Consider the following 23837-nt stretch of genomic DNA (forward strand, 5'->3'; position numbering starts at 1 on the left):
GTGTGTGTGTGTGTGTGTGTGTGTGTGTGTGTGTGTGTGTGTGTGTGTGTGTGTGCGTGTGTGTGCTGGCGTGTGCCTGCCTGCACAAAGAGCGCTTTTTTTATTTTTCCATGTTTTTTTTTTTTTTTTTGTGCATAATTATAGATGGACACATTCAGCCCACGTTATCTTTGCTCTTTATCTGATCACAGATAGCCATGTTTGCATTCGGGACCAACAACAACTTGATTGCCTTTTAATAAAACTCAAAAAAAAAAAAAAGCAAGTGTAACAAAAGAAGGTGGGAAAAAACCTAGGAGAGAACCGTTGGCCCGAGCAGTGTGAGCATGTTGGAGGGAAAAAAGAGATAGAGAAGGGGAAATTTTAGCACTAATTGACAGGTGGGTCGGACGTTGGCTGGCCTTGAGCTGTAATGTCTTTACGGTGTGTGTGTGTGTGTGTGTGTGTGTGTGTGGTGTAAGGGAGTGGTCCTGACCCAATCAGCGCTGGCTTTGAACTCAGGCCGGCATGCTTCTCATCTGCTATGGAGCGCGTGCAACAACAAGGGGCCCTTAACTGTAGCCAGGCAGTCGTAAAAAGGCTACAGTGAGCCATCACTTGTCTGAAAGAAAACACCTTTTTATGGAGTTATGAACTAGACATATTAATAGAGATGAAAGAGTTCTGGGTTTATGATTAACGTAAAAAAAAAAACATTTTCACCCGAACGCCAGGTCACCGGGTCGTTTTGATGGCGAGCTCGGCATTCCCTATTGTATATTGTTCATGTGTCCGCAGATAAACACGGAATCAAAGACAAGGGAAGGGAAGGATCTGCGGCAGATCGGTTCTGATCTTCGTTTGGAAGCATGACGTGGTGTAAATGTGTCGCTAAAATCTGCCACAAATGCAAACGCATACATGCGCGCACATGGAGAACGCATGGAGGCCTTGCTTCTTTTAAAGTGTGTTTGCACTGGGGCGTGTGTGTATACACCTGGCACGCTACAGGTAGACAGGTGCTGCTGCGGGTTTGTGTAGCTGCAATTCTATCAGTATTTGCAGAAGGATTATGGAACTCCAGCCATGACGAAGACATGGCATTACCGGCTCTGGCACGTGCCTCGCTTGTGCTCCTTCTCTTTTCAGCGCATTAAGCCGTACCCTTATTGTGTTTTGTGTGTGTTTTTTTTTTACTGTAAGAGCCTGCTTTCCTGTTTAAATGTGTTTGTGTGTGGGGGGGGCATGGGTATATTTGTGTGCAGATCCCTACGTACAGGTGAGCAGCGGTGTGTCTTTAAGTGTAAGGCATGTTCCACTTGGAGAAATGGACATCAGGAGTGGAACTCCAGGGGTAGGCCTGACACACACACACGCACACACATGCACACACACTACACATAAAAGTGAGGTGAGGAATCTATTTGTAAACACTACTTTATGACTGCCATCCTTGCAGAGCTAACTGATTGCGAGTTGAATGGGGATTTCTGGATGCTGTTGGGTGGCAGGTGTGTGTGTGTGTGTGTGTGTGTGTGTGTGTGTGTGTGTGTGTGTGTGTGGTTAATCAGTCATGGGGGTGAGGCCACCATGTACAATCCCCAAAAGGTTAAACTTTAGAACTCTTGTGTCATCCAACAAACTCCATAACTGCACTCTGGAGTAACAGGTTTATTTTGCAGGGGGTTTTGTAGAGATTAAGAAAGGAGGGAAGAAGGAAAGGAGGGAAAGAGAAAGGAAAAGGCCAGGGCTCTGAGGCTAAACGGTAGCAGCAAGCGGTAAGTTTGGGAGCAATAGATGCACCTGCAGGTGCACAAGTGTATTAAAGGCGTTATTGATCTTTGCCTATTAAGTCTTTGAGAACTTTGCTGGAGAAATGAGCGGCCTGGGAGCCTCCGTCATTTCAGCTCAGGCACAATGGAGGGTCCTGGGGTCCGATTATACAGGGAGCTGCTTCATGCAGAGATGCTATTGTGTTCAACAGATCTCTTTCTCTCTCTCTCTTTCTCCCTCTCTCTCTCTCTCTCTCTCTTTTACACACATACATACACACATAAACAGGTGATCCACCTTCATAATTGACATAATATCTATATTTTATGTGTGTTTGCAATAAAAAGCGTAGTGGCGCTGAAGACATCTCCAGATCGTCCTCCTGGTCTCTCAGCTGCGGCTCGAGAGAAGACACTCCCCATGAGGAAAAAGGTGCACAGTCTGCTTTCTTACATAAAAAATATATATATTTTTTAAAAGTTGGCACAACACCAATATCTCCATTAATAAAGATAGAAATGAATACATAATGAATTAATGAATTAAACAAAAAATACAAAATCTAATAAATCAATGAAGTGATCAATTCGTTCAATAAACAAGTTAATCAGTTCATTAAAAAAAAAACTAATACATGAATTACTTAATTAATTAATTGAATAAATATTCTGAATTCTTTTATTAATACATGAATTGAATAAATAAAAAGGTAAATACAGTCGTTAAATCATTAAACAACAACATTATTAAGTTAATCAAATAGATAGAACTATAGATAGATAGATAGATAGATAGATAGATAGATAGATAGATAGATAGATAGATAGATAGATAGATAGATAGTAAACAATTAATCAACTTAATAAATAAGTTCATTAGATAGATAGATAGATAGATAGATAGATAGACAGACAGACAGACAGACAGACAGACAGACAGACAGACAGACAGACAGATAAATAGATAAAGAGATAGATAGATTTGCATTATAATGTTGCCGTAACCACTTAAAGAACCTCAGTGAACTCTCACTACACCCTGTGTTTGCTTTGAGCGTGCGCTCTCGGCCTAACACCCGTCACAGAATGTGAGAAATGTGCCGTTGTTTCTTCTACAAATGCTCCACATCAGGAGACCACACAGGAAAGGATGTTGCAAATTCAAACAACCTTAGCTCGTATTAGTACGAACAATGGCCGATCGAGAAAACAAAAGCTTTGCTACAATTCTACATGTGGCCTATTAGGATATTACAAACACGTCCCTGCTAACAAGGAAATGTTCTAGCACCTTCTCTTTATCTACTAATTTACTTTCAGCAGAGTCTAAACAAAGCATTTTACACTTATAAATAATTGTAATGGCCAAACTCTCATCCTGTTCCGGGTTCTGGAGACTTGAGTTTCTTTTTCATGGCTCGGATAAAACACACTTAACCCCTTAAAGGGTCAAATTATTGTTCTTTTCCACCTTAAAGCGTATGGCGGAGGAACTACTGGGAACTGTTTAGTGGCTCCTGGAAAAATAATAGCAAAGTGTATATATTAAATCTAATTGTGCTTTATAAATGCAAATGGATAGATAGATAGATAGATAGATAGATAGATAGATAGATAGATAGATAGATAGATAGATAGATAGATAGATAGATAGATAGATAGATAGATAGATAGATAGAACAGTGAGTGTTTCCTTATGTACATTGTTATAATGAATATTTATTAATGAGGTTAAAAGTTAGTGTCCCCACTGATCTCATTCACCACTGACTACAGCTACCTGTGTATTCAAATGCCTTCCAGCCAATCGCACTCAAGTATTCAGACAAAACAAACTTAGTCACTGGCTTCTGAGACCCGAAGACTACAGTGGTGAAAATATGTTTAAAATTCAGTGTAGTGGTTGGAAAATAATTCCATGACGGGAATGTGTGCTGAGATTAAGTAATAATTTATGAATTAGAGTAGAGAATCAAACCGCAATGTGATATAAATGTCACAGTAAATGCTGAATTCTGCTGAGGAGTTTCTGAGAGGGCGCTAGATGGTAAAACGCTGTGGATATTTGTGATGTGATTTTTAAAACCCGTCCTCTGTGATTTTGTTTGATGAACCACTTGCTCACCTGTAGCTGTGTGGCTCCTCTCCGTGACAGTGTTTGGTGTCTCTCTGTCTCCGGTACACTTAAGCCCCATAATCCTCCCTGAGAGCAAACTGCCCAGCGCCTGGTGCCTCTCCTCCTGTGTGGCCGGCCGTGTCATGTACAGAAACGTATTCAGTTTAGAGATTGCAGGGCAGTTCAGGGCAAAAACCAGATTGGTGTTTTTTACAGTTTACAAAACAGAATTCAGTATTTGATTAATGCTTATTAATTTCTAATAACTTTATATTTATTATACATCTTCTGAATCAGAGCACTGCAGTTTGCCTCATTGTAAATAATATTGTGCTGTAGTACATTTACAAACTTAATACAAAAATAGAGAGTTTTTGGAATTACATAAAGGGGAGGGATGAATGGAGAAATGGATGGATAGATAGATAGATAGATAGATAGATAGATAGATAGATAGATAGATAGATAGATAGATAGATAGATAGATAGATAGATAGATAGATAGATAGATAGATAGATAGATAGATAGATAGATAGATGATAGAACAGTGAGAAAGGGATAGATAGAGATAGAGAAAAAAGAAATTTGGAAAGCGTTTTCACAGTGGAGCAAAAATATGTACATTTCAACATTAAAAAATAGGTTTTATTAAATAAGTAATTAATTCTTTGGAAAAAGTACCAAAAAAGAGATACTGAATATGAATCTATTGTTTTAGAACAGAGATGCCCAAACTAAGCCATGCCATAGGTTTAATTTTAGGCTCTTCAGAGGAAAATGTTGGGACACCTCTGTTTTAGAAAGTTTTACAAGTTACTTTCTCTCATAAATATGCACAAATACAAAACTCAAAAAGACACTTGCCCATTCATGTATATAAGATCTGTAAATGTGTACATGCATCATCCTTTATTCTTTTTGTATTTTTCAATTTTATAATGTTGTACCTAGAAGCTTGTGTGTGAGCACAATTGAAAATAAAACCCATTTTGATTCTGAGAGTGTAAAAACAAATCCCAGTGAAAAAAAATTGAATGTCTTTTTAAAGTGAAGGGTGTGCAAACTTTTGCACTGGGCTATGAAAGACCACTTTCTTTCTCCCTTCCACTTTTACTAATGTCTCAATGTCTCATTTGTTTCTCTGACACTTTTATGTAATCTTTTTTTGTGTTTTTTTTTTATTTTTTAAGTTTACACACACTCCAAGACTTTCCTCCACTTGACTCTTGTGTAACCTAGAGACGGACATCAGTCACCGGGTTTAATGTTCCATGTAGCACGTGCACACACACACACACACACACACACACACACACACACACACACACAAACACATTCATCTCCATTAGACAACCACATCTACCAAGCGTGAGCTACTCAGCCGAGCAAAGTCACAAAGATGCACAGGACGGCTTAGCATTTTTCACACTTTACCTGAACCCTGGATCATGAAGGTGACGTGTCAGCAATAATTACCACTATCGCTATCATGACATATTATTATGCATGTATTTACTATTATGCCTTATAAATGTTTTGCACATTAGCAGTATAGTCTTTGGGAGCATTCCATTCCATGTAGTCTTCATTTGCTGTTATAATAACCTCCACTCTTTTGGGAAGATGTTTTACTATATTTTGTGGAAATTTGTGCTCTTTCAACCAGTTAGTAAAGTCAAGTCCCGATGTAGGTGATGTGAGGAGGCCTGGGTTGCAGTCAGTGTTTACATTCACCTTAAAATGTGTTAAATAGGGTTGAGGTCAAAGCTTTATAGCAGATGATCTTCCACTCCAAACCATGTATGTCATGCTGGAACATGTTTGGGTCTCCTAGTTCAAGTGAAGGAAGCATTTCAGGCTACAGCATCCAAACACAGCTTTGCTCCTCCTCGCTAGTTTGAGAAAATAGCATATGCCTGGACATTTTTTTTTAAACTCTTAGCTTTTAAAAAATAGCTAGAAGAAAGATAGAGAAAGAGAGAAATAAACAAAAAGATTAGCTGTATGTTAGCAAGAAACTGCAATGCTGAAAAGTTACAGCCTTACTCCTGACACTGGAGATTCCTTCAAACTTCACCACTTCAACAAATATAGATTAAGGGTCCACTGTCCAAGTGCCTGAATCAGCTGTTACTTTAGAAATGATAAATTATTAAAGCTAGCATGTTAGCCGCTAATGTCAGGGCTGCTACACTACTACAGGGTTGCTTTTACAGGTAATATCTCAATACCTTCTGACCAATCAGAATCCAGAATTTAACAGATCTGTGGTATTAAGAAATATACAAAGTAACCCATTAGCCAAGCAAATGTTTGAACAATAGAGATATTAGTTGTCAATATGTCCAAGAACTTCAATGCCAGGCTTATAACATGATTGTCAAACTTATGACTTGAACTAAAATGTGCTACTTGTTACTTTTTTTTACATAGTGCTTATTTGTGTCTTGTTGTTTTGCTCTGCAGTCACGCCGTATTCAGAAGGAAGTGACCTCATCAGTGAAAACCTCCACCTGAGCGCACAGTCGATGGGTGAGCGATGTCTTTATACAACCCTTACAGTGAGGCAATTACCTCCAATAAAGCGTTAATGGAAACGTCTTCTCTTTACATGTCGTAGTTTACGAGCCAAGCTGTATCTACAACCATTAAAAAACTAGCAGCTTTCTTTTGTCTCAAATAACTACACAAGACAAAAAAAAGCTGGAATCAGGGAGGCGATTATTGTGAACCGAGGTGCTCTGTGTGAAAGAGATGTCATCGAGGGAACCTTGGAAACGATGTGTGTGTGTGTGTGTGTGTGTGTGTGTGTGTGTGGTTGCGAGTGGTTGTGAGTGTGTGGTTTGCCACAATGACCCTCCTGGAGGCCAAAGACGTGGTCACTCACAGGGTCGGTGTGGGGTCGTGGTGGGGTCACGCCAACAGCCAGTTGGCTTTGAAGATGCCACAAAATGGTGGACATGAGATTACTCCGCTGAGAGGAAAATGTGTGTGTGCGGGTGTGCATGTGGGTGTATGTGTGTATCTCTGGTACAAATGTGTGGGGATATCAAGACACATCCTGAAGTGGACCTACTGTAATCCGATGACAATCTATAACCCACATCCTAATAAATAAATACATAAATAAATAAACAATTCCGCAACAAAAGAGTGTCAGGAACAAAACTCAAATACACCGAAACCTCAAATACAATTATACAAATTTATCTTGTCGTTTCTATAGTAACAACTTCCTATAGCTTTTGTATTTCTTATAAATGAATGAAAAAATATTTTAAAAATGTAAACGTATATATATATATATGGTGAGTTTTTGTGTAACATTTATGGAAGGCGTCTTCTGTTTATAGCTGCTGTAATGTGGGTAAATGGAAATGATCCTGAAATGGGTGTAAAAACATAATATATTTTTAATAATTGTTAGAAAGATTATATACACTAAGGATGAGTGAATATATACCACTTGTTTTCCATTCGATTTAATAATAAGTACTTTCAAAACTGGTATCATTGATATCAATACCAATACCTTTTGAAAAATACCTTTTGCTTTTAACCGCCATCATTATTAATATTTAATAGACTTCAATGGACTGGACTTGTTACATGTTACATTTCTAAATGGTTTTTATTTATTTAAAAACATCCTCAAAAAAACATTTTAACAAAAAAACAGAAATAAGATGATATTTTCCTTGTTAAAAACTGAACTCCTTTTTTTTTTCTTTTTTGTAAAAATCCTCTTGGAAAATAAAAAGTGATGCAGCACTCGCAGGATACACCTGAGCATAAGAACAATGACATTTATGGCATCTGGCAGACACCCTTATCTAAAGCGACATACATTTGATCTCATTCATGCAAATGAGCAGCCATGGGGTTAAAGGCCTTTCTCAGGGGCCCAGGAGTGGAAGATTGGTGTGGCTGAGATTTAAATTTACGACCGTTAGATCCAAAGCCTAATGCCTTAACCACTTAGCTACCACCTACCTATTCCACATGTAGTCTCCATTTTTCCACTTATAATAACCTCCCTGTAAAGCATACCTTCATGGAGCTGGATTTGTGCACAGGGACATTGTGAACAGGTTTGGATCTCCTGGTTCAAGTGATGGAAAATTCAATGCAAATAAATATTTAAATTTAATACGTTTGTGTGCCTCTAATTTTGTGGAAACATATTTGGGGAGAAACTACATATGGAAAAGTCAGGAGTCCCAATACTTATGTCGATATAGTGCATATAACTAAGTAATTGAATGCTGAGTCAAATGGAGGTACAGCTGAAGGAAAAAATAATTTCGATTCACATTAAATCAATATTAAACTCACTTTGTTTCCAAGCAATTCCAGATAGAACCGATATTTAAATGTGAAAATCGATCTTCTCGATACAGCAGTCTTAAAAGCTTCGACACTTTAGGATCAATCTGCCTATCCCTAACGGATACCGAAATTTGATGCACTGGTGTGAGCTTTTGGCCTGGTCTTTTGTCCTCTGGCCTCATCCCGAATGCATTGCTGCCCTAATCCCTAATCGCACAACGGTTCGGCTACTGTTGCCGTCCTCCTTCCCTCCGCCTCACCGCTTTTCTCCTCTTGTCTTTAGCATTCAGCTGTAACTGAAGATGTCACCAAGGCCCATGAATGTCACTCCCGGTCCAGAGCCGACAAAGGCGCATTAAGCCGAACTGACCCTTCGGGATTGTTCCGGAAGACACCAGGCCACTGTGAGAGCAGATTAGGGGCGTGAATGAGTGAGACGCAGAAGGAGAGATTAGCCATGTTCGCCGACACCATTTTATCATTTTCATTTTACTCCCATCAACCCCCCCACAATACCACACCAACAACCCAATAGCTCTAATCTAGGACCACACACTGACACTGTGGCCGTGTCCCGCCATTGTCTCAGCGTTTAAAGAGGAAAAAAAACAGTCGCAAAAGGATCAGCGGCTATTGTGTGCTGGAAAATCCTCGATCGTTTGGACAGCGCTGAAATCCGGATACCGGCACTTTGATTGGCACTTGACAGCGCCAGTCGAAAAGGATGATGTGTTGGGAAATGGGAATTCGAAAGGGACAATCGTAGCAATGAATAATAATTGAGGAGGGATTTTCTCCTTTTTTCCTTCCAGCACTCCTGGCTATTCTTTAGGCTCTGGGTGGTAGGAGCGGCCGGCTGATTGGGTCATCGCCACTCATCCCTTTCTCAAATACACAAAGAAAAGAGATACACGACTGACCTTCTTGCTTTGCTCTGGTTGACTGGTGGTGGGGATTTCCCCCCAAGAAAGCAAGCAGTGTGTGTGTGTGTGTGTGTGTGTGTGTGTGTGTGTGTTTTGCCCTTGGTGGCCTTGCAATCTCAGAGGAGGGTTAGATAGAGGATTTGACTCTGCCACTCTCAGCCAAATCCAACTATCTGCCTCTTTCAGACAGGCTGGTTGGTATGGAAACCTTGTGTGTGTGCATGTGTGTATGCATGTGTGTGTGTGTGTGTGTGTGTGTGTGTGTGTGTGTGTGTTCAGCATGGTTTCTAAGCAGGTCGATGCCTTGTCTCCAGCTTTGACTATTCACTAATCAGTGTTGTGCACTGGAGGATTAGGTTGTGTTAGAACTGGAGATAGGATGGTTGAATACAATCAGCTGGCCTCGTTAAAACACGCGTACACACACACAAACACCAAAAATCTCTGGAGAGTATTTTTTGGTTCTGGTCTTTAAATTATTTATAGCTGTTACAATACACTTTTGTGTTTGTGCATCTTTGCATCAACATAATAATAATAATAATAATAATAATAATAATAATAAAAATACGAAAAAAATTATATATATATATATATATATATATATATATATATATATATATATATATATATATATATATATATAAAAATGTATAAATAAACCGTAGATGAATACTTTTCAAGTTCTTTATACTCATCATAGGCATGAACAAGTATGCTTTATGCAAATTTATGTTTATTATTAGTAAGACCCACTTTAACATAGAGCATGAATACAAAATATTCTTGTAAATGTTTTGAAGTAATTATGGTGTTTTAAATTATGTAAATCATCGGGACATCAAACAAAACTTTTGCTATGTTTCCACATAGACGTTTTTTTATTATATGTGCATCATGGCAGATTCTGGAGCTTGATTTGAGTCTTAGTGCATCAGTAAAACAAATATTTAATGATTAAAAATAATTTTTGGGAAAGATTATTTTGTTTTATATATCTATATATATATAAAAAAAGGATGTTGTGAATAAATATGTTTTGCGTCGAAGATTTTAATTTAGTCTCTTTTATATTTATATATATTTTTATTAAAAATGGTCAAACAGAAATTTGCACTGCGTTAATCGCACGTTCATAAAATTAGTGCAGTTAAAATGATTGTGGGTTAATGTGTTAGCTTATATTAGGCATGGGCATCTCCATTTCTGAGGCCGATGCGATTTGCATCTCGATGCATAGCCAAATATTCAATACATTAATAATACATATAGAGCAATATGATTCAGTGAAAAAATATGATGCTACGCCATTCAATATGGTACAGATAGTTTGCTTTGTTTTCTTTATTTTAGACAGACAGCACATCATAAATCTACTCTAACTCTATCTCTAACTTTTAAAGCATTAAAAAAACAGATGTACTTTCTCTGTTCTGTCTCCAGGAAGCTGCAGCTCTACCTCTGCCAATGTTGTCACTGTTAAGCGAGGAGAAATCAAAATTCACAAATTATTGGTCACTTTCTAAATATTAAAAGTATAGTGCATCTACTGATAATTATATATAAATAAATCATTATTTACCAATGCAAATATGTAACGCATGATACAACTTGTATCTGATGCACACTTTCTTTCATCGATGCATCACATTGTTAACTTTAATGCGAATAATATTTACATATTATACAGCATATATTTACAATATATGTACAGCATGTAAGATGATAGATAGATAGATAGATAGATAGATAGATAGATAGATAGATAGATAGATAGATAGATAGATAGATAGATAGATAGATAGATAGATAGATAGATAGATAGATAGATAGATAGATAGATAGATAGATAGATAGATAGATAGATGTTCTGCAGTCTTGTGAAGAAATCAAACCTTTTTTTTAACTTATTTACTATTACTACTAATAAAAATGGTATTTGTTACTGAAATCATTTTGCACCACGTTTTATAATTTCATCACATATTTTATCTTATTTGCTTTGTAAGAATACAGATATCATCAGAACATGGCCAGTATGTGATGTAGAACCCTGTGCAGGGATGAATTACAGAGATGTCAGAGGAGCGCAGGAGCGTAACCAAGTCCTGAGCGGTCGTGAGAGTAAAGCTTAATGAGACATGAGTCTCTGTCCATTACACATCCTAATATTTACACAGATAAATGATGACAATTGGAAACATTTTGAATGGAAGCAGCAACGGGACATCGCTTGGGTTAATGGCGTGGAACGTCGAGGCAGAACTGAAGGAGATATCAAGGGCTTGAGCTGTAATAAGTTTTATTTTCAAGAGTGTAACAATGGAGCAGTATAAACTTACAATAATTCCATCCATCTTTTTAAACATGAAATTCCATATTTTGTCCCCTTTTGGTGTTATAATAAGCTCCACTCTTCTGGGAAGATGTTCCATTAGATTTGTGTAGATTTGTGCTCATTCAGCCACAATAGTGTTAGTAAAGTCAGGGACTGATGTAGGTAAGGTGAGGAGGCCTGGGGTGCAGTCAGTGTTCCAATTATCCCGGTAGGGTTGAGGGTCAGAGCTCTTTAGTTGCCCACTCAAGATCTTCTACCCCAACCCATGTAAAGCATATCTTCATGGAGCTGACTTTGACACATTGTCTTGCTGGAACAGGTTTGGGTCTCTTAGTTCAAGTGAAGGCAAATTTTCATGCTTCCACATCTAAAGACTATCCGATACAAATGTGCCTCCATTAACTGTGGTAACAGTTTAGGGAAAGAATCACAAATGACTGGAAAAGATGTGTAATCTTAGTAACTGTATGGCTTTTCAGGAGAAGCAGTTACAGGAAGCGGGTAAATTGAGATGGAGGCGTGAAACACGGAATAAAAACAGCTTGATTCTGAGAGGACAGAGGGAGGAAAGGAGAAGTTGGAGGAAAAATAATCAGTGATCATAAAGAAATTGCAGGAGGTGGTACAGAAATGGCAATTAATCCAAATATGATTTTAAACAATACATTCGGGAATCGGCTACGCTCTATTAGCTCAGAGTGTGATGTTATAGGAAAATAATGAATGATAAGGATATGATGTAATGACATGATGTACTGGTATCACCCTGATGTTGACTATTTTCCAGTAACAGCATGTCACAATGTCACAAGACTACAGCTCCATTTAATTCAGTTTTATTTGTAGAGCGCTTAACAGAGATCATTGTCTCAAAGCAGCTTTACCAAGATAAAAAAGTTTATAAAGTTGGAATGTATAAATTTAGTGTCAATAATTTTGTTTCTTATCAAGTTTAGTAATAAGTTTTAGTGCCAATAAGTTTGTTTCTTACTTAAGTTTATCCCTAATGAGCAAACCAGTGGTGACTGTGGCAAAGAAAAACTCCCTGAGACTTCATAAGGAAGAAACCTTAAAAGGAGCCAGACTCAAAAGGGAACCCATCGTCATCTGGGTGGCACGGAATGTCCATTCATTACAATTCCATCATTGTTAAGGTGTAGGGTTAAATGATGAGCACTTAAATGCAAAACTGCCAATGCAAATTGCAGTCCAGAGCCATTGTCACAGACTCTTGTTAATTACAGTCCAAATCCATCCTTATAGTTCTTGAGTTACATCTACATTTGTGGCATTTAGCAGACTCTCTTGTCCAGAGCGACGTACAAAAGTGCTTGATAAGTTTCCCAGTAACTTCATAGAGCTTTAGACTGTTCATGTAGAATGATCCTCAGCTGCACAGTGTCTTCGATTGAAAAGACTTTATCCAAAAATGGGGGTCGGGATAAATCTGGAAAATTTTATGTATATAATAAAAAGTATACTTATTGTTACATAAAAGTCAGACACCAGCAATAATCTAATAAATACAATTTAAATTACTGAATGTCATGCACTTTTTATCAATTTTTGGTTTGATTTAATGTTGTGGAACATCTATGATGACGTCGCTGTTCTACATAACATTGATTTTTTTTACACTCTTTGACTGCTAGCATGGCTAACATGCTACCAATGTTTACTAATTTGGAATATTTAAAGCCATAATATAAAAACATCAGTAAGCAATTGCTGCTAAGTATCTAAATGCTAGCATTAAAATGTTATGCTAGCTGCAGTGGCCTTATAACCCTACCAAGTCTTTGTTAGAAAAATATTCAAGAAATCTGAACATTCTTTCTTTCCACCATTCTATAAAAAAATTTACTGTACTGAATTGTTATACATTATCTAGATGATTTCAAGTTCGACAGTTGCTAAGCAACAGCCTATTTACAGCGACTTAATTTCTTGTTTTTTTTTCTATTTGAGAGGATCGTCAGTTTTGTAAAGAAGTCCTCTCATCATTCGCAGAAATTCAGATTGACTTGTATCTGAATTGAATCAGCGATGATCCAATGAGTAAAACGTCTTATCTATTTACAGTTACATTTCGTTTTTCATGTAAACATCTGTGAAAATCTTTTAACACTGGAGACTCCTTCCATGTCAAAAAGTACACTAGTTTTAAATACAGTGTTACTGTGTGAGTCCCTGTGAATGAGCTGTTGTGCTTATTTTTTTGTCTATTTACAGTTACATTTAATGTTGTGGAACAATCCTGAAATAAGTTCATAATTTACCATACAGTGATGTTGCAGTCATTGTTCAACTGAAGATGAAAGCACAACCAAAGATGGAAGAAAACCAGAACTAGGTTTCATTTGTCAAATAATTCTAAATCCTTATTATTTAGCTTAGGTTTAGCATCAACAGTTGCGTAGAAAGTTGCGTTTTCCTCATTATAGATTCTATAATCTAGTAATTTTAGTCTGTAACAGAAATTTAGACTGTCTCATATTCCAAGTCAACAATCATCCAATGAATTTTATTTTTTTTTACATTAACGGTTACATTTAATGTTGTGGAAAGCACTTTCTGTTCTACCATGTTCTCTTGATACACTTTTGATTTGACACTGGAGACACCTTCCATGTCAGCAAGTTGACAAGTTTAAAATTTGAAGCATCTGCTGTACGAATACCTGCGTATGAGCTTTATATATAGAAACAATCGCATATTAGGAAGAAACTGCATTGATTTTGCAGCTGCAGTACAGTCAGAGCTGCTGTTGAAGAAAATAAATCAACACCTTCCAAACAAGAAGTTTAAGAAGTTCGAATAAAACATTGTGTCGTGTGATTTCTGTCATTTAGAGCCTCAAGTGACTGAAGAAACCTCACTGAAAGAGGCTTGTCCAGGAAAGCGAGATCGACCTGCTACAGGAGCGTGCTGCGGACCGAACCAAATTAGGGACAGGAGGAGGAGACATCACAGGAAGATGCTGGGCAAGAAGGGAGAAGAGCGGAAAAGCAAAGCCCTGCAGATTTACACCAAATTGCAAGACGGAAACAAACCGACCGAGCCCAGCAAGCCGAGGACCTGCTCCAGATTTGAGGACTGTGAGTAAAAACATTTTATTTGACTAAAGATGCTAATATAGCTAATGCTTACAGGGAGTGCAGAATTATTAGGCAAGTTGTATTTTTGAGGATTAATTTTATTTGAGGATTTAATTTGAACAACAACCATGTTCTCAATGAACACAAAAAACTCATTAATATCAAAGCTGAATATTTTTGGAAGTAGTTTTAGTTTTAGCTATTTTAGGGGATATCTGTGTGTGCAGGTGACTATTACTGTGCATAATTATTAGGCAACAACAAAAACAAATTCATACCCATTTCAATTATTTATTTTACCAGTGAAACCAATATAACATCTCAACATTCACAAATATACATTTCTGACATTCAAAACCAAACAAAACAAATCAGTGACCAATATAGCCACCTTTCTTTGCAAGGACACTCAAAAGCCTGCCATCCATGGATTCTGTCAGTGTTTTGATCTGTTCACCATCAACATTGCGTGCAGCAGCAACCACAGCCTCCCAGACACTGTTCAGAGGTGTACTGTTTTCCTCCTTGTAAATCGCACATTTGATGATGGACCACAGGTTCTCAATGGGGTTCAGATCAGGTGAACAAGGAGGCCATATCATTAGATTTTCTTCTTTATACCCTTTCTTGCCAGCCACGCTGTGGAGTACTTGGGCGTGTGTGATGGAGCATTGTCCTGCATGAAAATCATGTTTTTCTTGAAGGATGCAGACTTCTTCCTGTACCACTGCTTGAAGAAGGTGTCTTCCAGAAACTGGCAGTAGGACTGGGAGTTCAGCTTGACTCCATCCTCAACCCGAAAAGGCCCCACAAGCTCATCTTTGATGATACCAGCCCAAACCAGTACTCCACCTCCACCTTGCTGGCGTCTGAGTCGGACTGGAGCTCTCTGCCCTTTACCAATCCAGCCACGGGCCCATCCATCTGGCCCATCAAGACTCACTCTCATTTCATCAGTCCATAAAACCTTAGAAAATCAGTCTTGAGATATTTCTTGGCCCAGTCTTGACGTTTCAGCTTGTGTGTCTTGTTCAGTGGTGGTCGACTTTCTGCCTTTCTTACCTTGGCCATGTCTCTGAGTATTGCACACCTTGTGCTTTTGGGCACTCCAGTGATGTTGCAGTTCTGAAATATGGCCAAACTGCACGCTTGACTTTTCTCAGTTCACGGGCAGTTATTTTGCGCCTTGGTTTTTCCACACGCTTCTTGCGACCCTGTCGACTATTTTGAATGAAACGCTTGATTGTTCGATGATCACGCTCAGAAGCTTGGCTATTTTAAGACTGCTGCATCCCTCTGCAATATATCTCACTATTTTTGACTTTTCTGAGCCTGTCAAGTCCTTCTTTTGACCCATTTTGCCAAAGGAAAGGAAGTTGCCTAATAATTATGCACACCTGATATAGGGTGTTGATGTCATTAGACCACACCCCTTCTCATTACAGAGATGCACATCACCTAATATGCTTAATTGGTAGTAGGCTTTCCAGCCTATACAGCTTGGAGTAAGACAACATGCATAACGAGGATGATGTGGTCAAAATACTCATTTGCCTAATAATTCTGCACTCCCTGTAAAGAGAGGTTTAGAGAAAGAAAGAAAGAAAGAAAGAAAGAAAGAAAGAAAGATGCCTTGTACCATGCACTTTACAGTACTGTGAAACTCTTCCTGCTCATATCCCAGCGATGTTAGGAAGCTGGGATCAGAGCACAGGCTCAGCCATGATACAATGCTTCTGCAGCACAGAGGGTTAAGGGCTTTGCTCAGGGGCCCCAAGAGTGACACCTTGGCGATACAGGGGGCTTGATTTTAGGGGTAGATATTAGGGGTCGCCACAGCGGATCATCCACCTGTTTGATTTGGCACATGTTTTTACGCTGGATGCCCTTCATAACACAACCCTCCCCATTTATCCGGGCTTGGGACCGGCACTAAGAGTGGCTGGGGTTGGTTCCCTGACCGGGGATCGAACCCGGGCCGCAGCGGTGAGAGCACCGCATCCTAACCACTAGACCACCAGGGGACCTCCATGTTATTTTGCCAATGCTACACAACAACTGTGTGTGACTAGAAAAGAGTTTTGTGTATAGATGACCAAATTTTGGCTCAAACGAAAAAAATGTGTTTTTAGCAGACTTCCTCACCAAAACACTCCAATCATGGAGGTGGAAGCTTAATAGTTTGGGGTTTTTTTGGAGCAGGGAAGGTTGGAGACTTATTCCAGGTAATAGGAAAGCCAACTAAGTATTGAATGGCTACTATTCTATATATCAGCCCCATGCAATAAAGTCTGGACTGCAGAACTGACTTTAACATACAACAAGACAATGAGCAGAAGCGTACATCCAAGCTCTGTTATTTAAAGAGCAAACAGTGGGTGGACTGTTGTCTATCAAGGAATGGCCTGCCAAGGCACCGCAACCAAAATCCTATTGAACTGCTCTGAGATGAACTGGATTGGATGTAAGAATGTTTGGAGAAATAGATGTGTGTAAAGAGTGTTTGGTCAAAGTAAATTTTCATACTATCACCAAGTTTGTTGCATAGAAACCAAAGGAACATGCCATAAAAGATTTGGTGTTTCCAAACCTTTGACAGACTCTGCACATATAAATAACCAAGCCAATATTCCTCCAGTATAATCACACTCTTTCTGTGCCATTGTCAGCTTTTGCACTTGATCTTTTTTTTAATAAGCTGTGCTTTTTTCATTTTTAAGGGTCTAGCTGGTTAGCAGGGTTATGGTGTAACCCCCCCTCATCCATTCTTTTTTGTGTGCTTGGACACAGAGGAGAGTGTTTTAGTGAAGGTCAAGGTAAAGGGGCGGGGCAAGGTCAGAGGAGGTCATGGGGGTTTTTCAAGCGTTCTTGTGTGAACGCTGAGGCATGGTAACAAAAGGCCTGATTGGACAGGTTCTCTTCAGCTCCTTAATCAAGCGCGAGAGAGGTGGAAGCGTGCAGCTGTTGCTCACACGAACGAGGCACTTCTTTGTGGAAAATTTCGACATGAATAGATTGTTTGAGTCGTCGCTTGGTGTAAATTTGCGCTCAAGGTCACTTTAGGCAACTTTACCAACTCTGTGGGTGTAAATGTGTGTGTGTCAGTGTTTATGCGTGTGTGTGTGTGTGTGTGTGTGTGTGTGTGTGTGTGTGTGTGTGTGTGTGTATCAGATCTCTCAGACTCTCACAAATGTGCCTCCTCTGTAGGCACTAAAAAGCTCTAATTGGACATAATTGCCACAGAGGCTTTCAATGACAGCGAGCAAAAAAAATTCAACACAGAAATAAAAGGCTCTCAGAAGAGAATGTTTTCATCTCTTCTTTCTTCCCCCTCATTCTGTAACCTTTTCCTGCCCTTAAAAACCCTCCCTTAAAGACCTGGACTCCCAGGATTTCATTCTTTGCTCTTTCATTGGCATTTTTCATTGCGGTTCCCATTTTTGCCTACATTGCTCATGATCCTGAGTGGGATTTGTAGACTTTGCTTCGTCTCTACCTAAAGAATCTGGGCGCTCTGCTCAAACAGATTGGCTTTGTAACTTCCACACCACCAAGACTCTTAGTGAACTCAGCATCCAATGTTCAGTGTGTTTTAGAGTTTTCTGTTTGAGACTTTTTTTGCTCTGTTGGAACTAGTGCTAGACAATGTGATTGTCCTCAGATTGACACACAGCCTTACAATTCCAACATCAAATCAGACATTAGAGTTGGGGGGGTGAAGAACAGATAGACAGATGAACAGAAAGAGAAACGGGGGGTAGATGAAGGAGGAAAAGGGAGAAAGAGAGAGAGATGGACAGATAGACAGAGAAAAGAAAAAGGCAGATGGACAAAAAAAAATAGTCAGACAGACAGGGAAATAGAAGGAGGCAAAGAAAGACAGACAGACAGACAGACAGACAGAGTGACAGACAGACAGACAAGAATATAGAAGGCAGGTGGAGAAAGTAATAGAGAGAGATAGAAAAACAGTAAAACACAGACAGAAGAAAAAGAAAGACAGTGAACTGGACAACTAACAGAAAGAAGAAAGAGGCAGATGTAGAAAAAGAGAGAAAGATGGACAACGAGACAGAGAAACAGAAGAAAGAAAGAAAGAAAGAAAGAAAGAAAGAAAGAAAGAAAGAAAGAAAGAAAGAAAGAAAGAAAGAAAAAGAAAGAAAGATGCAGAAAGAGAGACTGACAGATAGACAAACAGATAGACAGAAAAAGAGAGAGAGAGAGCCAGAGAAACAGAGAGAGACATAGGGAGACAATCTAAAAGAAGAGAGGAGAGAGAGAGAGAGAGAGAGAGAGAGAGAGAGAGAGAGAGAGAGAGAGAGAGAGAGAGAGAGAGAGACGGACGGACGGACGGACGGACAGACAGACAGACAGACAGCAAAAAAGAGGGAAGCAGAGGTAGAGAGAGAGAGAGAGAGAGAGAGAGAGAGAGAGAGAGAGAGAGAGAGCAGAGCTGATGAATGTCAGTGATGATAGGGAACACCTGGTGGACTGCCCCACCTTAACACACTCACAGACACACACATACACACACACACACACACACACACACACCCACATACACACACAAACACTTACACACAAACACGCACGCACACGATACGCATGCAGCTCAGTTGTTTGCTTTGCTGTTGTCACTTAAGCTGGAAAGTTGAATATGTGTGTTTCACTGTACAATATAGTATAGTGCCTTTATGTAAGTTGTGTTTGCTGAGTTTTAAGCTCCTGTGTGTGTGTTTACCATCAGAAGAGAATGACTGGGTAAACAAACAAGCCTGGCTATTGACAAGCGTCGGCCATAGAACATGGAGGCTGCATTCAAAGCCAAAGGGAAGCCAAGAGATTCTGTCAAAGAGTCCATTATACAGCATGGACGCAGCACAGGCGTCGACTCAATGCCCTTATTAATGGCACAATGTCAAGGAGCAGCGCTGCCATAATGGCGTGTGATTTGGGCTTTGTGAAGTTATCGTCGTGCATCGCTGCCTCCAACAGATGATTTAGCTTTTCTTCTGGAGTTATCAGTGAGGGATCAGAGTCCAGCACCAGTACTTCTGAGGGCTTGTGGCCCCTTCTCTATAAATGTGTGTGTGGGGGGTGTGTGTGTGTGTGTGTGTGTGTGTTTGTGTGAGTGTGTGTGTGGGGGCACCCAGCCTGCCAGCAGGAGGTGTGTGATGCCCGCGTGTGTCTTTGTTTGTTTTTTCTCCTCTTTTAGGGGAAAGTGCAGGAGGCGGAGCCACGTGCTTACCCTCCAACAACACGCTAATCTTGGAAAGGTTGCCAAATATTGTGGTTTTGCACCCCCACCCTCCACCCAAAAAAAACCAGCCGGTTAATATAAAAAACAGAAAACAGCCCAAATATATTTATACAGAACAACCTACACTTCATGCTTGTATATCAAGACGATCAGACGCTTTAATGTCCAGACACAATTGTGATTGTCCAGGACATACACAGGTGATCATGTAACAGTGATAATGCTTCCAGACCTCGAATCGTGCGGCCTGTTTACGTTAGGTGTGCTATTTCTTTTCGAAGAAACACAACTTCCGATATTTTCGTCAGTTGTGATGGCTGTTTAATTACTGTTAGATGAACAAATTTGTCGATTTGTGCATAAGATTTTGCATAATAATGCACATTTGTGACACGTCGCACGTATCGCAGCTGCGTCAATTCTAGCATCTTTTATGGAAAATAAATGCAATCTGTGGGCGTACGGCTCTCACGCAGGCTTAACCATGAGTAAACTGAGTATATCACCTTCATTATTTAACAATGCAGATTACTTGATGGAAAATTTGCTAGGTTTAGAGCACATTAAACAACAATCTGGTAGCAAAATACAACCCCAATTCCAAAAAAGTTAGGACGTAGTGCAAAATGTAAATTAAAACAGAATGCAAATATAAGCAAATGCATATTCTATTTACAATAAAAGAACATAGCAAATGTTTAAAATGAGATAATATAACATTTTTAATAAAAAGAAGGTCATTTTGAATTCGATAGTGGCAACACGTCTCAAAAAGGTTGGACAGGGCCGTGTTTACCACTGTGTAGCATTACACCTTCTGTCCGTATACATCTGGGAACTGAGGAGACCAGTTGCTGAAGTTTTGGGAGAGGAATGCTGTCTCATATGTATATAATACAGGATTCTAGCTGCTCAACAGTTCTGGGTGTCCTTTGTTGTGTTTTTTATTTAATGGTGCACCAAATGTTTTAAAATTATGAAAGGTCAAGACTGCAGGCAGGCAGGTTAAGCACCTGAACTCTTCTACTACGAAGTCGTGATATTGTTAGAGATGCAGTATGCAGTTAGCACTGTCTTGCTCAAATATGCAAGGTTTTTCCTGCATAGGACATTTTCTGGATGTAGGCATTTGTTTTTCTTAAATCTGTATATATTATTCAGCATTGATGGAGCCTTTCCAAGCTGCTCATTCCACAAACACAAATGCACTCCCATACCATCCGAGATATGGGATGATAACAAGGCAGATGGTCCCGCTCCTCTTTAGTCCAGAAGATGTAGTGTCCATGGTTTCCAAAAAGAAATGAATATTTTGATGGTAATTTCAGACAACAGAACACTTTTCCAATTTGCCTCAATGCATTTTAAATGAGCTTTGCCCCAGAGAAGATTTCGGATCATTCTGGATCATGTCAACCTTGCATTTGTGGATAACATGGCAAACTGTGTTCACAGACAATGATTTCTGGACGGTTTAATGAACCCATGAATGATTTCTATTACAGAATCATGACTGTTTTTAAATGCAGTGCCACCTCAGGGCATCCAATATATTTTCAAGATTCTTTGAAACTTTTGATGATATTATGTACTGTAAACAATGAGGTATTCAATTATTTTACAATTTTATGTTGAGGAACATTATTCTGAAATTGTTCCACAATTTGTAGACACAGTCTTCCACAGATTTTTCTTTTTTCTTTTTTTTTTTTACAGTTTTGCACATCTTTGCCTCTCTAAGATACACTATGTATACTCAATCATGTTACTGACCTGTTGTCAATTAACCTCATTAGTTGCGAAATGTTTCTCATACTGTTTAATTTTAACAACACTGTTGATGCCTCGTCCCAATTTCTTTGATACATGTGGCAGCCATCAAATTGAAAATTACCTTATTTCTTCCTTAAAATAGTAAATTTCCTCACATTAAACAATTGATATGTTTTCTATGTTTAATTGTGAATACAATACGTGTTTATGAGATTTGCTAATCATTGCATTCTGTTCTTATTTACATTTTAAACAGTGTCCCAACTTTTTGGAATTGGGGTTGTTCCAAGTGGTACTGTGAATCACTATTACAGCTCCTCAGGAACATTGTATTATTGATGATGATTATCTCTCATCCATTGTCTCAGATATTATGTTTTATTTGTTATTTAAAAAACCTTCTTGATGAAGGTTGCAGGCTTTGAGTGGGCTTTAATGATCTGAATCATCATAACAAGAGAAAAGACAGGAAGTGTCTACTGAGGGAAAAAAAGGAACACCCAGCATTAATCTCTCTATTGCTTTCATCTTAGGTCATATATGGACAAATGTATTGGGACACCTGAATTTTCCAGCCATTTGATGTTCTTTTTCAAAATGTTCCCACAAAGTTTAAGGCACACAATTGTTTAGGACGTCACTGGATGCAGTAACATTAAACATTCCCTTCACTTGAACTTGTTCCAAGACAATGCCCCTATGCACAAATCCATCGCCATGAAGATATGATTTAGAGAGTTTGGAGTGGAAGATCTTTTGCTATAGAGCTCTAAACCCTATCGAACACTTTTGGGATACATGTGAACACTGACTACACCCCAGACCTCTTCACATCCCCCTACGTCAGTACCTGACTTTACTAACAACTTTGTATCTGAATGAGAATAAATCTCCACAGAATTTAATGAAACATCTATCCATTAGAGTGGCGTTTCCTATAACAGCAAATGGAAACTAAATGTGGGATGGGATGTTCAAAGGGCACATACGAATCTTATCGTCAGGTGTCCACAAATTTATGTGGACATATAGTGTCCTTTTTATTGTTTGAAAAAAAAAACTGGAAAAACATTAACAAACAAAACTAACAAAGAAACTGGGACACACACAGTCCTTGTTAGATTAAAATTTCTATACATGGTGACAATGACGATGATGAGCAGAAACAAAGAAAGGCATAGACAAGAGCGAAAGACAAACAAAACAATATAAAAAATGACCCAAAAAAAACACAATAAAGGCTTTGTGTGTCTATAATGGTGGGTTTTTTTTTTTCAGTAGCTAAATTCAGTCTAAATTCAGTCAGTTTCAAATGAAACCAACCTTAAAAAAATAGTCCCTCGATAGATGTGAGATGTGTGAGGGACATTGAACTGGGGTGGTTTAATCATGCATTATTCATAGTTATTGAAATAAAAGATGACAGTAGGCCCTCATGATGTGTCTGGTGGCCTAGGATTAACTGTGTGTGTCTGTGTGTATCTGTGTTTGTGTGTGTGTGTGTGTGTGTGTGTGTGTGTGTGTGTGTGTGTGTGTGTGTGTGTATTCAGGAGCTCCTAGGATAACTATATGATGTGAAAGCGAGCATCATCACATCATCGTCCTTGCCGTCTAGAGTCACCTTCTCTCCCTTCTCTCGCTTTTTCAGCTTTCTTGATTAACATTTTCTGCTAGACTTCACACCAAAGGGCTCAACCTGTGCAGTGCACAGGCCCGGGGTGTGGAGCGAAAGAGAAAAAAAAAAAAAGCCATCAGCCGCTGGAATGGAATCAGATAAGGCTATCAGGCAGGAGGATTTAGCCTCACGCCTTTGTGCCCCCTCCACCCCAAGCCTGCTGACCCGCCTGGGCTTCCTCCCTCAATCTCTCACTCCACTGCACCTTTTGTTCTCCTGATTTTCCAACAGAAAGCTTTCCCTCACACACACACTCACACACACACACACACACACACACACGCACACATACACACACACACACACATGCATGCACGCACGCTCAAACAAACTCTCAGGCCAGGAGCGAGACGAGGAACAGGCTTATTATGGAAAGGGGAAGAGCTATACACAAGAGTGTCATAGTCAGGCACTGTTGACTTTTCCGGTGTGGCAAGCACGAGCCCGAGTGCAAATCGCACGCATGATAAAGCGAAATGTAGCTAAAGATCACGCCAAATATTCACGTTGTGATATACTAGCAATGATTCGGGTTCTGGAATCTGATCAGGCAGCAGGGGAGATGGTAGCTTA

The 23837-nt window shown here is 39.2% G+C and overlaps 1 protein-coding gene across 4 annotated transcripts in view; it reads left to right on the top strand.

Annotated features, from left to right (window-relative positions):
• The window catches only part of LOC124401773, a 59369-nt gene that overhangs the window by 22812 nt on the left and 12720 nt on the right, over positions 1 to 23837 (top strand). For all 4 annotated transcript variants that reach the window (XM_046874214.1, XM_046874217.1, XM_046874216.1 and 1 more), the window contains exons 8-11: positions 1245 to 1333; positions 2100 to 2184; positions 6335 to 6400; positions 14311 to 14556. In XM_046874214.1, coding sequence (XP_046730170.1) covers positions 1245 to 1333; positions 2100 to 2184; positions 6335 to 6400; positions 14311 to 14556 — 486 coding nt within the window. The remainder of the gene's footprint in view (positions 1 to 1244; positions 1334 to 2099; positions 2185 to 6334; positions 6401 to 14310; positions 14557 to 23837) is intronic.

This window comes from Silurus meridionalis, chromosome 18, assembly GCF_014805685.1.
Source record: "Silurus meridionalis isolate SWU-2019-XX chromosome 18, ASM1480568v1, whole genome shotgun sequence".
Classification (NCBI taxonomy): Eukaryota; Metazoa; Chordata; class Actinopteri; order Siluriformes; family Siluridae; genus Silurus; species Silurus meridionalis.